Source organism: Leiobunum rupestre, chromosome 1, assembly GCF_980474605.1.
Source record: "Leiobunum rupestre chromosome 1, qqLeiRupe1.1.hap1, whole genome shotgun sequence".
In the NCBI taxonomy this organism is placed as follows: domain Eukaryota; kingdom Metazoa; phylum Arthropoda; class Arachnida; order Opiliones; family Sclerosomatidae; genus Leiobunum; species Leiobunum rupestre.
Window position 1 is genome coordinate 37656293 of NC_143384.1, and position 20879 is coordinate 37677171.

The 20879-nt window shown below is 38.8% G+C and overlaps 1 protein-coding gene across 1 annotated transcript; it reads left to right on the forward strand.

Moving 5' to 3' along the window:
• The first annotated feature begins 11987 nt into the window (after positions 1-11987).
• Positions 11988-14503, forward strand: LOC149962297 (uncharacterized). Its single transcript, XM_090168394.1, has 5 exons — positions 11988-12097; positions 12382-12740; positions 13137-13223; positions 14203-14277; positions 14356-14503. Exons 1-5 carry the CDS (start codon positions 12046-12048, stop codon positions 14416-14418), a joined length of 636 nt encoding a protein of 211 aa, XP_090024520.1. The 5' UTR covers positions 11988-12045; the 3' UTR covers positions 14419-14503.
• Positions 14504-20879: the final 6376 nt, after the last annotated feature.

Sequence of the window (20879 nt, forward strand, 5' to 3'; positions counted from 1 at the left end):
TTTCTTGATGGACATTTCATCCAAAGATATCTTTATTAATATTGGTTGTTCTGATTTGATAACCTCATTTTTAATGAAATCAAAGCTTTCAGCAGTTAAGCCAGGTTAACCATCAATTTTGTGTGTCCATTCTCATTGTGTGTTTGGATATGGTAAGCAAAGGTGCCTCCTTAAAAATACTTACGCCTTTGGAGAATAAAAATGGACAGTCGTGGCAAAGCTACGAATTAACTGAGGGTATTGTAAATTTTTGTACTTTCCAATCCAGCTTTTCTAAGAAATTTAAACAATTCAGTTGAAGCTGTACCAAATTTATCTTCAATATTCAGAAATTGTTCTTCTACTAGAAGATTTTGCTTCTTCATTTGATGAAGTGCATGTTTTAAAGATGAAAGCTTCAAATCTCGGCGTTTCTTTGCCTGTTTCGCAAGCTGAAGTTGTTTTTGTAGATAAAGCACAACCCAATGGAAAGATGTTTGGAATTATTTAAAATTTATAAATTTAACGCTCTTTCTTTATTTATTTTTTTTCAGTTGTCACTTCTTCAGGGACTGAAGAAGAATCAATTTTACGGAAATGCCTGGAATATGTCTTTGAGATCAGTAGCGGCGCCAGCCTACTAGAAATTTTGGTAGGGGCCTCCAAAAGTCGTCTTAAGGGGCCTCCAAAATGTAATATATGGGCCTTTAAAATATTTAATATAAAAAAATTATCTAATTCGTTGGCGAAATAATTTATTTATTTATTAATTTTTCAATATTCAACGCGAGTGATTCGCTTAACGACACTGCTGTTTTTATTCCTTTCAAAGGTACGAGTCACTTTTCTTTAACAGTAGTTTATTTTTTAGTTTTAATTTTTCACGAGCGCTACTATATCCAAATTGTATCTTTAATTTTATCTTTCCAAATAAATGGTTCTTAAACTTACTTTACTTACGTCATTAGTGTACCTACGTACATTCATTTTCGTAAAGATGTAAGTTCTAATGTAAGGGATGTACATGCGAAGTACCGAAAGAATGAACGTAAATTGATAGACTGGAATTCAGTCGTAGAAATAAGTAAATAACCACTCATTTGTTAAGTGCTATCGGTGCACAAAAAATTATCAACAAACAATCTGTTTTTAGTAATGTTTAAATTCATAATTAATTCTAATTGTTTCGTCGCGTACCAATTTTACCCAAACATTTCACCACTTGCTTAAAAAAATTAAATGGTTGGCCTACCTCCCCAAAATCCTGGTGCCGCTACTGTTTGAGATCCATAACTCTAAGATTACTAAATGAACTTCAGCAGATACAGTTCTACCTAATTAAATTATCTTGATGGGCGTTATTTTTTGCAGTAATTTATCTACTTCATCAGCTTCAGGCATTGGATCTAAAACCGTGTCTTGAGCTTTACACGAAGGGCCTTCTTCAATATTTCTTTGAACGGTTCCGGACTGGCGAATAGTTTTCACGTAATTCACTCTTTTTGGCGCCTTTATTTGACCCCTCTTACTTGCCTCCCGCTCGTCGGCCATTGCGTCTGTCCTCAGCGGGGAGTCTAGCATACACTCTTTGGGTATCCGTAATGGAGGATGGGGCTGAAAGAGGGGAAACCAAACATGGATGCCCCAGGGAAATACCTCGAAAAAGAGTGCATAGCGTTAACCCATTTCGGGACGGAACTTTACTTTCATAGGTACCATAGTAGCAAACTATAAATAGCGCAAAATTGCCACCGATGGAGGCCCAGAAGAACTACAATACCATTATGTAGTTTATTACTCGAAGATCTATTTGATCAGAGATTCACGTTTTATGTTTGCCCGAAGACCTATTGGTACGAGTTATTAGTAAGTTTTTAAATTTTTCAAATTTGTTTAGGATTTAGCTATATTATCCCTTTTAATTATGGACTAATCTACTTTTTCGCGTATTTTATCACACTTCGCACAGTCCATAGGTGGTTTCTTCTAACTTAACTTACAATATCATTGTCCCAAAGCATTTGGTCGTCTTGGTAATATAGGCATACGCAGCAGAGGCTATCGCTAAATTGCATTGATTGTTTGATTAAGAACAGCCGTCGTTTTACTATTCTAGGTTTTTCCCATTTTATGAAAACCAAGCGCTCCGTTACCTGGACATGGAGTACCGTTTTCGCTTGAAGTACTTGACTTGGGGAAGGGCAACGGAAGACACTGAATCCATTTCAATCGGCCAGCTCCGAGCTCCGTTCGTGCTATTCATCTCTTTAATAGCGGTGTCTTCGCTAGCGGCCATTATCGAGGTAGGTTGGCATTTTGCACATCGCTAAATACGACTGTTTTTGAGATATTAAGATAGGTTTACAAAATTGAACGAAGATCTTGCGGAAAGCGTCAGTTTGAAATTTGTCACATGGGAATTACAGGTTGTTAACTTACTTCTTGTGACCGTAAATGCCTAATTGACCTTTATACAAAAGGGATGTAAGCTAAGACATTTCGCGTAACCCAGCTAGGGGTCAACCCGGGTCGTAAAACATTTCCACAACATTTCGACCACAGAAACGCTGTAATTGTTCAATTTGTTTGAAGCGAGGGGCTGATCAATGACCTGTTAGGTGTACAAGGCAAGGGCGCATTTAAGGGCGGGGTTTGGGGGTAAGTAAGTGATTACAGATTTAGCATTAGCAAAGGCTGTACTCAATTACGTACATATGTAATCGGTGTACTCGTTTTATGAAGTGCTACAAGTTAAAAGAAAGGCCGGTTTTTGCGACCGAGTCTTAGGTCCAAGGATTTAAACCTAATAATTCTTGGACACATCCTTTTGATAACACAAAACTAAATGCTAATATTAATATTAAATACCTTAATTAATGTAAATTGACATATATTTTAAGAGGTATTTTTAAAGAAAATTAATTGTCTTCGCCGGTTAACGCAACGCGTTTTTGGGAACTCGATTCGAAATCTGTGCTCACCAAAACAGTTGTCCACAAAATTAATGTGTTTGAATAGGCCTTAAAATTAGACTGAATATAGAAATTCGTTGGTGTTTCTAAGTAAATTAACATGGTTCTTTTTGCTTACGATGAGTAAACAGTCGAAAAATTACGAAACAAAAATATCTTCTTAACATGGCGGGTATACGGTGTTATAGCTTAAGTTCAGGATTTAAATTCCTCTCTAGCTTAGTTCCAAAACCAACTTAATTGACTTACGAGTATTTGTTCTTAGTTCCAAAACCAAGTCACTCAGGTAGTTAAAATTTTTAAAATCATTACTTCAAGTTTAGAAAATATACTTTTTATACATGGTGAAAAACATATTTTCGAAACTATATCGGTATCATTTTTAATATCTTCGATTTAAATGAATGTTAAAAACGTGCAAGTCGATTTGCCCGGTTTGTAACTAAGGTTAGTGATTTCCACCTTCATTCCTACTAATAATATTTAAAAATAGTGCCTAAATTATAGATTTTTTAATCAATTGTTAAAAATCATCTCTTAAGACAATCATTGGCAACCGTGTTGACAAATATCCTCGTAACTTATGCTATTATTTAGAACTAAATTATTTTTTTATGAAATTTCAGATTTTATCGTATTTGTGAACTTTCAAAACAACGTATTGTCGTATCATCATTTGGATGAATCATTGTAAACTTATTACACATAATAAATTCCACCTTTTGTAGCAAGCTCGCCTTGCCCGTTGCAATGTATTTGTCTGTCGGTACTTCAGAACCTTTCTGTAAATTTTACATATCAATATTCCAAAAAACAGACCCATTTCTGTAAATTGATTCTACAGTTGTCATCGGTGTATGATTGTATGTATTTTTTACAGAAATAATTATAAATTTACCGGTAAAAACCACCAGTAAATCTTTTACAGAAACATCTGTACATTTTACTGTTTTTCACTGACAGAAAAACAAGTTTTCTGGCAGCACATGATGCCTAAAATTTCAGTAAGAAATTTATTTTAAAATGAACTGATATCTCATTATCCGCTATTACAAAAAACGTTCGGTTAAATTTCAACCAAATGTACATTATACCTTATACTGTTTTTTTATGGTTTCAGAATTCTGTATTTTACTGTTTCTGTTTGTGCTTTTATTCTGGGTTTTTTACAGTAAAATCTGTAACTTTTCCTGCTTCATTTTTGTTGGTTTTCATTGATACCGTGGTCATAATTTCAGCCAAAGGTCCCGACAATAGATTGAATTCGACCTTTAGGCACTCAACAGTACAATGTCGGAAGTGTGGCTGTCCTCGAAAACAGCGGATATCAGTAGAACTATTATACAACTATGTGGCTCTATATGTGAGCGCGAAATTCGACGTAGGCTTAAAAGAGACGCAAAGAAGGTTTGGTGCTAACAAGTGCTAAAATGGTCAAAAGTGGCATCCATCAGAGTTCGATTATGTTTGTAGTGACCATTTTTTAGACGCGAATATGGCGAGGGGCTAACCACTCTTTGAAAATCTGTACACCGATTACATAAATATGAAAATGAGTACAGCCTTTGGTAGTGCTAAATCTGTACTCACTTTCGTAATCATTCTAGTGCAGTCAAAGCTGCAGGCTTGTACACCGATTACGGGGAGTGATCAGCCCCTCGGAATATGGAAATATTCAATGGAACGAGTCGGTTACGGTATCAAGCTGTAGTGAAGATTTAAATTTGACCGAGCAATCGGTTGAGTAAAGTTCTCAGACTTGAGATGATAACCTGATAGAAACTCATTCGGTATCGGTTTGCGTGGATAGTTTTAAACTAGTTTTCATGAATCTGATATTGAAAAGAATACAGTACCGGTATATATTTGTGTGCATTTTTCAATTAACTAAACATTCAGAGAATCAAAATAACTTACGGAAGATTGTATATCAATTTTGAATCAAGAAAACACTTCCACTTTCAATACTCCGATGAAGTACAGTACATTTTGGGTAAATTATGACAATAGTGCAAATTCTAAAATATGGCTTCAAGACCTTTTTTACTAATTTTAAAAATATTACTTTAGTTGGATCATACCATAAGTCTATAATATTGTTCCATAAGTTTGTCACTTTGGGGAATATTTTACTGAGAACTAGTAACGAAGTGACGTCATCACAAAAGAAAATATCCCCCTAGCGAGGCGCTGTCAAAGGCTACGTGTGACGCGGGAGCAAGCGGACTCAAAACAGCGACGAAGCCCGTAATGCGGTCTGTCTTGTGAATAGCTCTCAGTAAAGCTTTTGCATGTGAAGAATAGGAAGTGTCACACTTATGTAACAATATTATACGCTTATGATCATACTTACCACTGTGGGGATCCCGAAAGCTTGATTGGAACATTAAAAAGAAATAACCAATATTTGGAAGAGAGGAAACAAAGTCTGAAGAAGAAACTAAAAAGCGTCTCAGTAAAACTACGGTGATGGTCATCAAAACGCGCGTCTAGTAAGTCAGATATTTCAAATGTTCTATCCTGAGAGTCGACCAGATCACCACACTATTCTCCGTGCTGTTTGTGAATTTTAAGATGATGGCAACGTGAATCCCAGATTCCGCGGACGGGGACATCATAACTTTAATATGGAAGTAACAGTCATCGCCTACTTAGTCACCTTCCCTCGAGCAAGTATAAGAACGGCAAGCTCCGATTGGGAGTGTCCTTGACCACCATAACTTTCATCCACACCGTGCCACGCTCCAGCAAGCACTTCACGATGGTGACTGGCGACTTAGATTGGACTTTTGCAACGGTTTCAGTACCATGGCCGATGCAAATGGAAATTCTTCCGTTTGCTCCTCGTGTCCAATGAGTGCTTATTCTCGGGAGACGGCACATTTCACAGACCGAACAACCCCATGTGGAGCGATGAAAACCCGCACGGGGGAATTCCTCACCACAATCAGGTCCAATTTCGCTTCAACGTCGGAGCTGGTCTACTTGGAGATCGCGTTATTGGACATTTTTTTTCTACCGAATTGGTTTAATAGGGAGAACTACTTGGCCTTCCTACATGTGTCAGAATTTATAGCCCGGTGTACCGGTAAGATTTAAACCACACCACCGCGCCGGAGGTCTATCAGAATGAAGCTGCAGAACATGTACCTTTGATCGACATCCCACACCTTTGGTTTCTAAGACGCCAGTCACTAGCGAAGAAGACTTGCGCCAGAGAATTATTGCAGTGTTTCGACTCGTAACTCCAGCCATCGTCCGTGGCTCATTTCAAAATATGCAGTATCGCGCATGAACGTGTATAACAGTGGATGGTGGAATTATTTAACCTCATTTAGACTGGTACATTTGTAAATTTTGAAGCACTTTCGGAAATTTTTAGTCTCTCAAAATTAATTACCAATAAAACAAATTAGTTTATAAAAGTTCATTATTAACAGACATACAAACATTACAATTTAGTTGTGAAAAGACTAAGGCTAAGGCTACCAACTTGTTATTTTTCATGACCTAATATCTCGGTGACAATTGACCTATTCCGACCAAACCAATTTCAGGTTTTCAATTGTGCTCTACAACTTCTTCACACTTTTCGTCTACCACCTATCGTTAAAAAAAATCCAAAACCGTGAAAAAGTCACGATTTTGCTAAAATGTACAAATAACAACGACCTTCCCCGATAGTTAACATCCTGAAAATTTAACGTTTCTAGGTAATATAGTTTTCGAGCTAAATGCCCAGGGCGATAATATTCAAACACCCTGTATAATGTTGTGGAAAGCAAATTAAAATAAATATAAGTAAAAGTATCTGCAGGAATTGAATTTAACCTAGGAGCAACAAACACAACACCCCACACAAGGAGAACGCAACCCGTCAAAAGTCGTGGATTTTCTTGTGTGCATTTTTCATTGGCTAGACGCTTTAGCGCCTGCTGCTGTCGGAAGCGTAAAATTCGGAAATTGTCTCCCCCCCTGCCCGTAAAACGTTCAGCGTAAAGGCTCGTGATGCTCGTCCAATGAAATTCGTACACAACCCTTCGTTAGCGTGTTTAAAGGCTAGCTGCGTTCTCCTTGTGTTTGTTGCTCCTAGATTTAACAGTGAGAAATCTGAAATCTGCTCTATCTGTGGGTTTACGATTAATTCAGATTAGTTTCAGGTTTAGTCTATTTGGTTTGCATTTTCACCATAAAAACTAATCTGCTAAAATTTGAGGATAAATGTGGATAATCTGATATCTTATCTACCGTAATTATTTCCTCGGGTCAGATAACGCAGTTTTATCTAGGTATTGTATATATATATAGGTTTTGAGCAAAATTCATGGGGGTGATCCAAATTAAGCACCCTGTGTATACTAGTCGGATCGCTTACTTGAGATAATGAATCAGATCAAATTTCAGATCAGAATGCTGGGATAGGGGAATAGAAAAGTTTAACATGATCTATTTACCTTCAGATATCTGAGAATTACGACCCAAATAACTTAACTGTTGGCCGTTGGAAGCGCAAAATTTTATTTTTGGAAAAGTAGTTCTTAACAACAGGTGATTGTTGTCATATGATTTGCGAAAGAATATCGCCATCAATTCAAAGTTGTTTTATTCTAAAGCTATTTTCGCTTTGACAGGTTACAAATCTTTTAAAATAATAGGACAAGCAGTTCCCCATTGACAACATAAATAAGAACTGTTGTTATTGTAGAGTAAGCCACTCACATAGAGTGGAAGGCTATCAGCGAAACTTGTTAACACTTTTCGTACGCAAAATCTTGTTTTCGAGGCGTAAAATAAACAAGTTTGCCTAAAGGTAATGTCTGGATAAAAAAGTAATTTTATACTTTAAATGTAAAAACAACACCATCGCTCTTCGGACTATATTTATTCACGCCTCGAAAACAAGTTATCCCGTTAGGATTAATGTTTCAGGCGCTTCCATAGGGCCTTCCACTCTATGCGAGTGGTTTTCTTTATGATTGTTCTTTAACACAGCGGGAAATAAAACCCATGGAGAGGTGTTTTTTTAATTTAATCTAGTGTTGTAAGTCGGAAAATGACCGAGGCCTATTTTCCCGTAAAATTTTCTGTATTTTACCGAAAAAAATAAAAAAGTTTTCATACCATGATTAGTCTAATATTGTTTGCAAATATAAATGACGTGGAATTTTTGCCTCATTTGTTCGAATCTAAAAGTAAAACCAATCCTTTAGACTAGTTTAAACTGATTAACAATGTAACACTATTATTGTTTTGTAGTATGTTTACTGATATTAGACATTTTATATCGATAAAAAGTGAAAAACATTAAAAACCCTTAAAAAGTAATTTATATTAAATTTTTTTATTTTTCCGATTTCCGGAAAGTTTTACGCATTTTATTTTTGCGGAAAATTAACAGCACTAATTTAATCTCTGAGCTAAATTTTTATATATGCTTTTTATTACACTACGTAATGGAAATAAAATGATCCACAACGTGTTGGTCACACAAACTTAATCTTAGGTCCAATTATTTCCAAACTAATAATGTTCGTACACACCCTTTTGGTTACACGAAACTAATTGAGAATCTGGGTTGGCAAGTTTTAAACCAATTGTTTAAAACAACTGTTTTACACCAAACACAATATATTTAAAACGTTTTAAACGTGATTTTTTCCAGGAAGATTTTACATACTCTTAGAACCTTTTATTTAATAATGAAGTTAATAAGATAAATAAATGCTCGATTGGTGTATTACTATTGCGACAAGAAAGGTAAAGGATTTGATAATAAAGAGTTTGATTCAAAGGTCTGCTATGAAACTGGCTCTCGTTTAAAGCCTATATATATTGTTTTATTGAACTCTGGTTTTGTTAGAATAAAATTCACGAAGGCTTTACTTGTACGAGTAATTGTCTTCGCTGGTTAACGCCATAAATTTTGGCTTCTTTTCATGGACCTTTTCCAACGAAAACACCCTTTGTTTTACGAACTCAGTCGAAAATTTTGTTCACCAACAAAGTTGGCTCGTGTGAATAGGACTTTAGCCTACAGACGAAGTTGGCTCGTGTGAATAGGACTTTAGTCTACAGACGAAGTTGGCTCGTGTGAATAGGACTTTAGTCTACAGATGAAGTGGGCTCGTGTGAATAGGACTTTAGTCTACAGATGAAGTGGGCTCGTGTGAATAGGACTTTAGTCTACAGATGAAGTTGGCTCGTGTGAATAGGACTTGAGTCTACAGATGAAGTTGGTTCGTGTGAATAGGACTTTAGTCTACAGATGAAGTTGGCTCGTGTGAATAGGACTTTAGTCTACAGATGAAGTTGGCTCGTGTGAATAGGACTTTAGTCTACAGATGAAGTTGGCTCGTGTGAATAGGACTTTAGTCTACAGATGAAGTTGGCTCGTGTGAATAGAACTTTAGTCTACAGATGAAGTTGGCTCGTGCGAATAGGACTTAGTCTACAGATGAAGTTGGCTCGTGTGAATAGGACTTTAGTCGACAGACGAAGTTCTTGGAAACGTTAAGGACGTACAATAGCACACGAAGTCGGTGCTTTCAATGTAAGTAACGTAACGGAAATGTCGGTCCAAAACATTTCGTTGATTTTTAAAATTCTGAGATCTTAAAATATTCAGTACGCAGTTTTCACTTAAGCCCTTGTTAACATGAGCCAACATTTCTATAAAACATTCGAGGCCAACACGGTTCGCGAAAAAAAGTACTAATAAAAATTATTGTTACTTATTTATTATTTGAAATTCGTTACTCCTATAAGGGGCTCCAAAGTTCAGTGGCAACAAAAGAAAATTGAGCATGCTTTTCCTTCCCCCCCCCTCACTCGGCGGCAGAGGCGGGCAGAGTCAACCCTAAATTTCGTACTTTACTGACTTTACACACATTTTGCCACCGAACCTTGGAGCCCCTTTAATAGTCCAAAATGTAAGAACGCCATACCGACTTTGAAAGGAATCAAAAGCGTACTTAAATACGCGGAATTAACTTTTACAGTCGGCATTTCGACCAGGACCTAAAAGCGACTTTTCGAAAAAAATTCCGACCTTAAATCGACTCTTTGTGCTACATGGGGTGTTTTTTGTTTGCCAAGTTATGAACGAGACTTACCTTCAAATATTGAAATCTCAAATTTTTCGTACACAGTTAGTAGGAAATATTCTAAATTTACACCTAGTTGCACCCCTCATAATATGACACTTCCTATTCATGAATGAATTCTTTTAATGATAGTCTGTTTCGCCAATGACAACGTAAACCATTACGAATCGTCGGACTGAAAACTCTCCGCGAACTGCTCCTAGTATTTGGAGGAAGCCCTGAAAATCGCCGACAGTAAAAACTGGAAATAAGACACACTTTTGGAAAATAATGATGAATTATTGAATCGGAAGATCAAAATAACTATTATAAACACTGGCTCCATTTCAGAAGTTAGTTTTTTTCGAATTTGAAACCTAAACGCATGTACGCTCGTATTTCTCTCCATCAAACTAACCAACTATTTTGCCAACGGAAAGATAGGAAGGGACGAGTTTGAGTTTCCTGCTCGGATACTTCCTATTTCGTAATCGCTCCACGACAGACTATCATTAACGGAACTCGTTCCTTGCCATACTTATGTTTATTATCCACTTATGCTAATAATAATAATAACAATAGTTTCATAACTTGCATCTGAATTGTTTTTAAATAAACCAAAAAATAACAATGAAATATAGAAATCTGAGATACTTAGTAAATATTCCTTATAAATATACTAGAAACTAATTTAATCTATTAAGCTAAACAATCTGGTAAGTACGAAATGGCGGTAGGATTATGTAGGATTGGGGAAAATGTTCCTAAAATCACAACCTTCTATCACTCCTACAGTCTCCAACTACTCTCGCAATAGGGAGCAGTAATGGTTCATGGAGATAGCGGCATCCACGGCGCAAAACCAAAGTCTATAGCTTATCTTACCATTTAGAAACGAGTGTAGGTGGCGCTACGGGGTCACTATCTTCCGAGGTAGCGCCCATGAATTTGGGTCTGCTATTTGCAAATTATGTAAAAGTGTCATCATGAAAGAAACACAAAACCATATATAATTCTGATAAAATGCAAATATTAGCCTTTTATAGGTTCTACTTCATTAATAGCCCTCTAAGACGCGTCATTGCGTACCATAAAAAGCCCTTACGGCTGCCAAACGTTACCTATCTAGTTTTTGAGGCAACCAAAAGAGGGCGTAGCGATAGCTTTCGGTCGCGAATAGCCGAAAAACATGAGATAAAAGGCCACATACACCTGCGTTTAAAAACTCTTCTTTACTTCGCGCAAGAAATAAGTAAAATTCGCTAAGCAATCGCACAGCGTGTTCTGGGTAATTGCCTATATTGACTAAACCTAAACTAGGCAATTAACCAAGTTGGGCAAAAATGATGGTTCGTGTAAATAGGTTATATAAACTCTTTTTTCAACCCTCAATTTTTATGATAACAGTCGCAATGTGTGGTTTTCTTTAAGGATGTGGCAGCGACCGGGACCACCTGAATGGGCACAATGCAAGGAAAAAACTCAAAATTTTCAACAAAGAATCTTATGGCCTATTCACACGAGCTAAAATATTGGTTCAACTTTGTTTTGTGAGCGTAGTTGTCGAGATTTCACGCATTAACCAACGAAATAATTTTTAGCACACCTCATCTACATAATAAAGGTATATTTATAATAGTATTAAATTTAGTATTGCGTAGTCGAAATTATGTGTACGAAAATTAACAAACTTAAATATCTATTCACATGAAGCAACGATGTTTGCGACTCTAGTTGGCGAACAATGAAAGGATGACAACTGACAATTGTAAGTGGATAACGCGCCCGGTCACCAGATGGTGGAACGTTGAGCTTGACACGACAATTGAAACGGGTTGTTAACTGGCGTTTCCCGGACAAAAATTCAATGACGCAAACAATTTAAATTTTATAAAAATCTATTAATCAAAGTCGGATTACTAATGATTAACAGTATCAGCTTATTTACTATAAAAACGAGGCGTTAAGAGTAAGAGCATTTATTCCGTTTGCGATTCTCCTGCGCTGTGAAAATGAAGCCAATTCTAGCCTGCGCTCTCCTCGTCTTGTTCGCCTTGGCCAATGGTCAGTTTTCATTTCCCTTAAATATAATAATCAGAATAAGTAGATAATTTGCAAACCTGTAGAGGGCTTCAACAGAGATTTACATAGAGACTGATTTCAAGTGTTTAAAAGCTGTTATCGATTTTGAGATTTTAGAGTAAGATTGATATTTACGAGATTTCTAGATTTTCAGTTTGCTTTATACCATATTTCGGTTGAGCCTTAAATTAATTTCTAAAATACATTTTGTTTGATACGTGTAAATTCAACGAATTTTGGTTTTTGAATCTACCGCTTTCTTGAAGGACAAGACAACGCGGATGGGACAGCTGACACTGTGACGGACACTTCCAGCTCCACTGCAGCCGCCAGCGACAGCGACAGCACCAGCACCAACACCGGCGATAGCACCGACACTAGCGACAGCACCAACACCAGCCCCAGCACCAGCGCAGCCACTAGCGCCAGCACCAGCACCAGTAGTTCAACAACCAAAAGCCCTTTAAGCCCGGCGACCATGGCGTGCCAGGAAAAATTTCCGAACGAGAATGGAGTCAAAGGGAGTCCCTCTTGGATCAATAAATGCCACGCTGATTGTACAGGAACAAAACTTTTATGGGCAATGACTCCTATGCCCGTTGGGACCGAATGTGGTTACAACAAAGTAAGTGCAACATCGTATTTTCTTAAAGGTCATAAAAACCTCGTTGGCTCCTACAAAATGGCCGGCCTCATTACGTAGTTCGCACTCTACAGCGTTATTGTACTTGGCACTGTGCGTAACTTCCACGTAAAAATTGCGAGATAGTTCCATCGGTAACAAGTTTTTGAATGCGACCAAGACCTATAGCGAATTAAAACGCTTTCACCGTGTAAATAATTACATATTATGGCATCGGAATGTAAAGTTGACTATGATAAAAAGTCGTTTCGTTTGTAAAGGTGGTTATTTTGAAATTTGAGATGCAGTATAGGGTTCAGACGAGGACTATAGGGCCTTTTAAGGTCCCAAATTTAGGCTTTGAGGGTATTTGTTTGCACTGTGTCCCTTTGAAGGTAGCAATGCGCCGGAGGAATGTGCCACGACACCAATGACGTACAGAAGTGTCAACAGGCGACCGGAAACACGCTCAAGTCCATCGAAATGGTGGGTACAGAATACGAAGTTATTTCACCCTAATAGACCGATACACATTTAACGAGGGAGAAGATCCTTTCACGGCAATGAAGCCTTTATAAACACCCGGCATATTGGTTGCACCCATAGAAAATGTAAGGTAAACTCTTAGGATTGTAGACGTTGCTTCATGTTTCCGAAGAGTGGCTTAATCTGTCCCTTCTGGACATAACGTTTAAATTGGCGCCCTCTAGTACAAATAAAAGCTGTAAAAACAAACTTCTGAGGTTTGTTTTCCTGTTAGCAATTTGTGAATCGGTCTACAGAGGTTTTAATGATAAGAAATATGTCGGAGTGTAAGTGGAAACTATTTAGATTCTAGGAAATTGGGACGATTTTTAAGAAATTGCCTACCCTATTTAAATAATTTGTCAAATTGTTTTGGAAAAAATCCTAAATAATTCTGGGGTTTTCAACAGGCATATGTAACTGAGAAGAGCTTTTGGTAATGCCAAATCTGAAATAAGTTACGTAATTACTAGCGGAAGGTACAGACTTGTATATTCCGATTACTGCACGAGAGGAAAAACATATCGACGCTGATTGGTGACGCAAAAAATCCCAGTTAGGCCTAATACAATATTTTTGCGTCAACATTCCTGGTCGTAATCGGTTGCTCTATGCTTTGAAACCAACAACATATGAGGTTAAGCCATAAGGAAGATTTTTACCACAACTATGCTGAAGATTGGAACGTGCTATTGAGCGTGCGTTGCGCTCCGTTATTAAATAAAAAGCGGGATTACCATCTACTGTTGTGACAACTTGTGTGGCGCCATCTTCAACATAGTCGCGGTAAATTTTCCTCATTTAAGGCAATTTCTAACACTTGTACGTTTGCGCGTATCAGAATTAAGAAACGCTTTCAAATACCTGAATATTATCGACGTATTCTCACGTAATATATTACCTGATATTTTTGGATAAAATGTGATTTATGCTCACGCAGGAGTGGAATCAATGCGCGATGATGTGCGGAGGAGAGAAGAAAGAGAAATCCGCCAGAAAGGACGGGACGCAATGCGTTAGTCTCATTTTCCTCATTCTGTCAACCCCAAATAGCTTTTACTTCCAACCTTGAAGGCTTCTTTTGCAATTATAGTTGGGCTTTGGACAATGTGATGGAGGAAAATGTCAATTAGGATGGCTTAAACTTAGAAAATGAGTACTGAAATGGCGATATAACAACAACAGTTAGAGTCGTTTCCGATTTCGATGTTAGTTCAATATCAATAAATCTTGTTATGTAACGATTGTTTGTCGTTTCTTTATTGTATTCGAATTTGGGAGATAATTGGTCCCCAATTGCACATTTTATGAGAAATTGTCACTAAAAACACATTTTATTTTTCAAATGTATGTACAAACTACGTACTCCAAAAGTTTTTAATAGCGAGTTTCAATGTAATTTCAATAGGTTTATTCAAATGCCAAAATACGTACAATTATTCCATTTCCTCAAAATTTTCTTACAGTATTACAGTATTAGATGTTTATAATATATCATAAAAGTGAAATGAGTACTTTGGCGGATCAAAGCGCGTAAAAACGTTAACGAGTACACTGAATCGCGGCTCACAATTTGTCGTTCGTGTTCCTCCACCAGGGCGTATAATAGGCCTTTCCATAAATTCGCTACGACTGCCCAACTTGTTCTTGAAATTGTGCAGTCAAACCTATGGACGAATTCAGTAGCTAGATCTCTTTAGTGGGAGAGCTTGGGAAGCATTGTAGAAGTGAGAAAAAAACAGTAAACAATAAGGCCACGTTAATTTATAGAAAGGGTATTTCCTTTTACCCGGTTACGCGTGGTAGAGAGCTGCAGAGCAGCGAAAATACCATACCGTTTCCGCTCCGTTTTGTTTCCCGTTATGGTACATATATCCGTATCCGGTCCGCTTTGTTTCTCGTCCGTTGTTTCCGTCCGTTTCCGGTCCGTTTAGTTTCTCGCCTATTATTTCCGTCCGTTTCCGGTCCGCTTTGTTTCTCGTCCGTTATTTCCGTCCGTTTCAGCTCTGGTTTATTTCTAGCCCATTATTTCCGTCCGTTTCCGCTCCGTTTCCGCTCCGTTTCATTTATCGTCAATTTTTTCCGTCCGTTTCCGCTCCATTTCATTTATCGTCAATATTTTCCGTCCGTTTCCGCTCCGTGTGTTTCTCCGATATTATTTCCGTTCGCTCAGTTTCATTAATCGTCTATATTACTTAATATTTATACTCAGTTTCCGCTCCCGTTTTATATTTTGTCTTCCCTCAGTATACACTCTTTTTAGAAACGTTTACTGGGCGCCGCCATTATCGTACAGACAGCCAACGAGCCAGCCCTCTACCGCAGAAATTTCATCCCCCCAAAACCGGTTTTCTCATCACCCTCCCCGTAGACTGTAAGGTAATGGCGGGCGATTGGGAAGGCGCGTTTAAGAGTCTATAGTCTTGAAAAATGAGGAAAAATTATTTAATTTTCCTGAATACAGAAATTTACAGAAACAATTATTATTTCTATTGAATTGAATGTAAAACTAAAACTTTATCGCAAGCTGGGTCACCCCGCCAAATTAATCCCCCTTTTCGCTAAACGGCCTTTGTACCTTTTGCGATTCTGCGCATTGATGTACGCAAAATAGTCGTAGAGAAAAAGGCTTCAGTTGCAGTTATTTTTCCCACGAGCCGGTGAAGAAGGGGGATTATGATCTCACTGTCTGGAAAAGTGGGAGACCCAATCAGCAGCCCAAGAGAGAAATGAAAACAGTGTCCATGCTTCAATATACGACGTTTTTTTTCGGAAATTTGCTCCGATTCCGTTCCGTTACAACGATTTTTCGGAAATTTGCTCCAATTCCGTTCCGTTACAACGATTTTTCGGAAATTTGCTCCGATTCCGTTCCGTTACAACGATTTTTCGGAAATTTGCTCCGATTCCGTTCCGTTACAACGATTTTTCGGAAATTTGCTCCGATTCCGTTCCGTTACAACGTTTTTTCGGAAATTTGCTCCGATTCCGTTCCGTTACAACGATTTTTCGGAAATTTGCTCCGATTCCGTTCCGTTACAACGATTTTTCGGAAATTTGCTCCGATTCCGTTCCATTACGCTACTTTCTTATAAATTAGCTCCGATTCCGTTCCAGCGCCGCGGAACGGAACGGAGTCCGCGGAAACGGAATAATTTCCGCTCCGTTGCAGCTCTCTAACGCGTGGATGCTTTCGAGCGACCCCTAGCGGCGACGCTGGCCGTTGCTGCCGAGGGCCACCGTAAGAAAGTATTCTTAGCCATATCTCTCGGGGGGGTCAAAGGTGACTTTGTGGCCACAGGTAGCCCACGTTCCCCTCACGTTGTCTTCTCTCTCCCTTCTTGCCGTGGCTGTTTTGGGTAAACCGATTATCTCGTCCTTTCCGTGTATTCCATCGCGATCCCATGAACCCCTACTCTAACTGTCCTAGTTTCATTATTATTCCGAATTGAGGGTGGACGATTTTCGGAGTTCTGAGGAACTCCACATTGTATCGCTATTGTGCTTTATTTTAAAAGTGTCATATTTTTAGTTTTGGAGGCGCCAGGTTTGACATATATTTTTTTAAGAGTGAGTAATTGGGGACGTTCCGGTCGACCCTTTGAGGTATCCTTCTTATTGGATCAGAATTATAAAAGCGAACGTCCTGACGCTATGATTTTCATAGATTGGGGCCCAGCAAAACGCATCTGGGGCCCAAGTGCCCTGATTGGAAAATTAAGTTTCCCGCCAAGCCAGACCACGTGATGTGGTGGTGGAACCAAACGACGGACGTGTAAGAAAACGAGGCAGACTGTCTGAACGCACTGGTCAGAGTGGTCAGTTCCTCTGCTTGATTAACGACATTTATATCAAGAAGTCGATATTACCGTGATCGCGGGAAAGTTATGTCGCGACCGTGAATGGCTGACCGCGATTAACGAATGGGCGCTTTTAACTAACGAATTCCCGGCCTTTTGGAACAACACCGAGATCTCCGGTGCCGGCTGAGCCGGGTTACTTGGACTGCTGTGTGCTCGTCGTTCCCCTTTAGGAGCTCTCTCCAAAGGGTTTGACTCCTTACCTGTGTAGGTAGGGTGTCGGCTGGAGTTGCTACAGCATCCATTCTTAATCCCACTGCTGTGTGCGGATTGGTCCACCCATTGCTGCACCTTCTGCTGGGTTGAGTGGCTTGCGTCAAAGGTGCGGCCATCAGTAGTAGGGTACTACTACCCATGCTGGATTTGTCACCTGTCCGGGCTAGGTGGACGCTGGCGTAGGGCACTATGATGATAGGCCTCCGGTGGTATGGTCTCTGTTACTAGGTACACCGGGCTATAAATTCTGACACACTGTGGGTTGTGCCGTTGGAAATTTGCGTGTGTGTGGAGGAAGCAGCTCGCTAAGGACCAGTTGGACTGCTGAACTCATGGACCCATTATAAGTATTACTTCATTAATTTAACGATTCCGTCACTGGGAATTTGCATTGGAGGGTCATATTTTCCGTGTAAAAGACCCCATGGTGACGGCACCGGAGTGGACTTGTAAATAGTAGACGTAGTACTTTGGAAAGCGTTACCTTTAATGTTTTAAGTTTTTTAATTAATAATAGTATCTTTTGAAATGCGAACTTAACCTTGGCAATTCTCAGTTCAGTAGTTTAACATATATTAAATTAACATTTAACCCCCTGGACGCCGTAAGCAATCTCGCTAACCCCAAATGACAAAGTTACGCGAGAAGGAGGACCAATAATGGACCATTGAAATTAATGTAGGCTTAGTCGCTAGGAATAGCGACGTGAAGAAAAAATCCCCTACATTCCGTCCTGGGATCGCTAAGGTAACTTTACCATGAATACTTAAATCAGATGGGGAGCTGACTGAAGCTGGTTAGACGGGCAGTGTTTTCCTGGTTTTCTCTATTTTCTCGTTTTACCACCTTTTCTCGTTGTTCTAGCACACTGGAAAACGACTGTACACACGGACAAAATTAGCCGGATTTTACCGCCGCCGACGATGCCGGTAAACGAGAAAACGGAGGAAAAAATGTTGAAATATCTCTATTTTATTTTTCCGGTATTTTTAAGTACTTTGTGCTCGACTAATCAGTGAGCGTTAAGCTGTCACGTGATATAAGGAGTGATTTTGGCGTCTATCACGTGACGCTGCTTGGTCGAGCAAAACGCGCCTCAAAAAGTCATACGTTTTTTCGTTTACTGGAAGCGCTCGCGGCGATAAAACGCGGCAAAGTTTGTCGGTGTGGCGTGTGTACCGTCGTTTTCCCATGCGTCAGAACAAAGGGAAAAGGCGGTAAAAATAGAAAATAGAGAAAACCAAGAAAACACTGCCCGTGTGAACGAGCCTTTACGTTATTAATTTGAGTTCTGGGTGATTACGTAATAAGCTAAGGGGACACGGCAAAGATAAATACAATGTTAAAAAAATATAAATTCAAAGCACATTCGAAAACTAACTACTTTCCTCGGCACCTTGTGACGAATAATTAGGAACTAGGCGGGCTTGTTTGAGTGAAAGGAAGTCGAGAACCAGCCTAGTGGAGTCCCTGAGGTTTTTAGTTTTTATTTCCCTTTGTTAAAATATCTTGAGAATAGAAGGATATATGATTCTGGTGGACTATTTTCCTCCAAAACTTGTAAAAACGATTCTTTTATATGGTATGACGCGTATATATTGTGAAATAGAAATACCTGTGTCACCAGTCGGTAAAATCAAAGGTAATATAGAGCTCCGAACCCTAGATTCGAATTATGAGAGCTATCTGACTGATGGTTTTGTAACGAAGCGTTTACCCATTTCCGGCACGTGACCTCCGAAAAACCGACCTCCATCGGTCGCTGTCATATTCCTACAACAGCAATAGCTGCACACCAAGACTTGGTCTCGGGCTCAGTCTCACCAAACGTTTTGTTTGGTCTCGTCTCGGTCTCACAATAATTTCACCAAAATCACGAGAGCTCGTCTCGGGCTCATAAGTTTTTTTTTCCTAAATACGAGAGCTCGTCTCAATAGTATACAAATGAGAGAACGCTCTATGGGGTATCGGGCATCATGCCCCATAGAAATAACATGGGGTATTATTTTGACGGTAACTCACCGGGCATGATGCCCCATAGAATTAACACGGGGTATTATTTTGACGGCATCTAGAAAAATAATACTGGCTCAACATCGAAGCGTTCACCGACCGTAAATGTACGCATCGGGCATCATTCCCCATATAAATAACATGGGGTATTATTTTGACGGTAACTCACCGGGCATGATGCCCCATAGAATTAACACGGGGTATTATTTTGACGGCATCTAGAAAAATAGTACCGGCTCAACATCGAAGCGTTCGCCGACCGTAAATGTACGCATCGGGCATTATGCCCCATATAAATAACATGGGGTATTATTTTGACGGTAACTCACCGGGCATGATGCCCCATAGAATTAACACGGGGTATTATTTTGACGGCATCTAGAAAAATAATACCGGCTCAACATCGAAGCGTTCGCCGACCGTAAATGTACGCGAGCGGGCGCCGTACCCCGAGAACGCTGTATGGGGTATCGGGCATCATGCCCCATAGAAATAACACGGGGTATTATTTTGACGGTATCTCACCGGGCACCGAGCCGCAAATAATTAACATGGGAATTATATTGACGGTATTTGATGCGTTCGACGGTCGTTATTGTACTGCGAGAGAGCTGTGAGCACCGTATCTCATAGAAAATACATGGAGACCGGGATTTGAATGTTGTTCGTGAATTGTTTAAACGCGTATTGCGCTGATATACCCTTAATTTCCAAAGCCCGCTTAATCTGCTATTTCGAACGTGGTGGTATAATCCTAATTGTTTAAGACGTGGTACAAATTACAATAAAATTTACCTTATAAAGGTGAGTTGTTCCCCCAAAGAGCATCCTAATTGTACATCCCTGAGTCTCTTACACCTCGGAATTCGAATACTAAGAAAATGTAGTTAGTTTAAGCATCGATACACATATAATAGTATGTAAACGAGAAAATTATTATTCTTACATCGGGTTTTTATTTTAAATAACAAGATAAAACCAGGAAAATTACAATTCCCATCACCTGTAGAATCCCATTTATTTATTATGATTATTACTTAGCCACGTCGATGATAGTCGTATCTTAATCAATAATTGATATACTATAATAACCGAATGTGAAGTACTTTGTTGTTCCTAGTCTATATCATATTTGTAATGTTTATCGTTTAACTATCACGTTCCTATAAAAATTAAATTTCAATCCGGATAGATCCCATAGAAACACCAAGATAACCAATTTCGAAATGTAAGGAATGTACATCGAACTTTAAAAACATATTTTTGCTTTAAAATTAAATCCGTTCCCATACAAACACAGAGATAACGATTTTCGAAATGTAAGGAATGTACATCGAACTTTAAAAACATATTTTTGCTTTAAAATTAAATCCGTTCCCATACAAACACGGAGATAACGATTTTGGAAATGTAAGGAATGTACATCGAACTTTTCTTATAGCAAATTCCCCTTTTCGACTAGTATGTAAGATCGTTCCGCTTTAGTCAAAGTCATACAGACTTCTGGAGTATAACCTAGAAACATGGC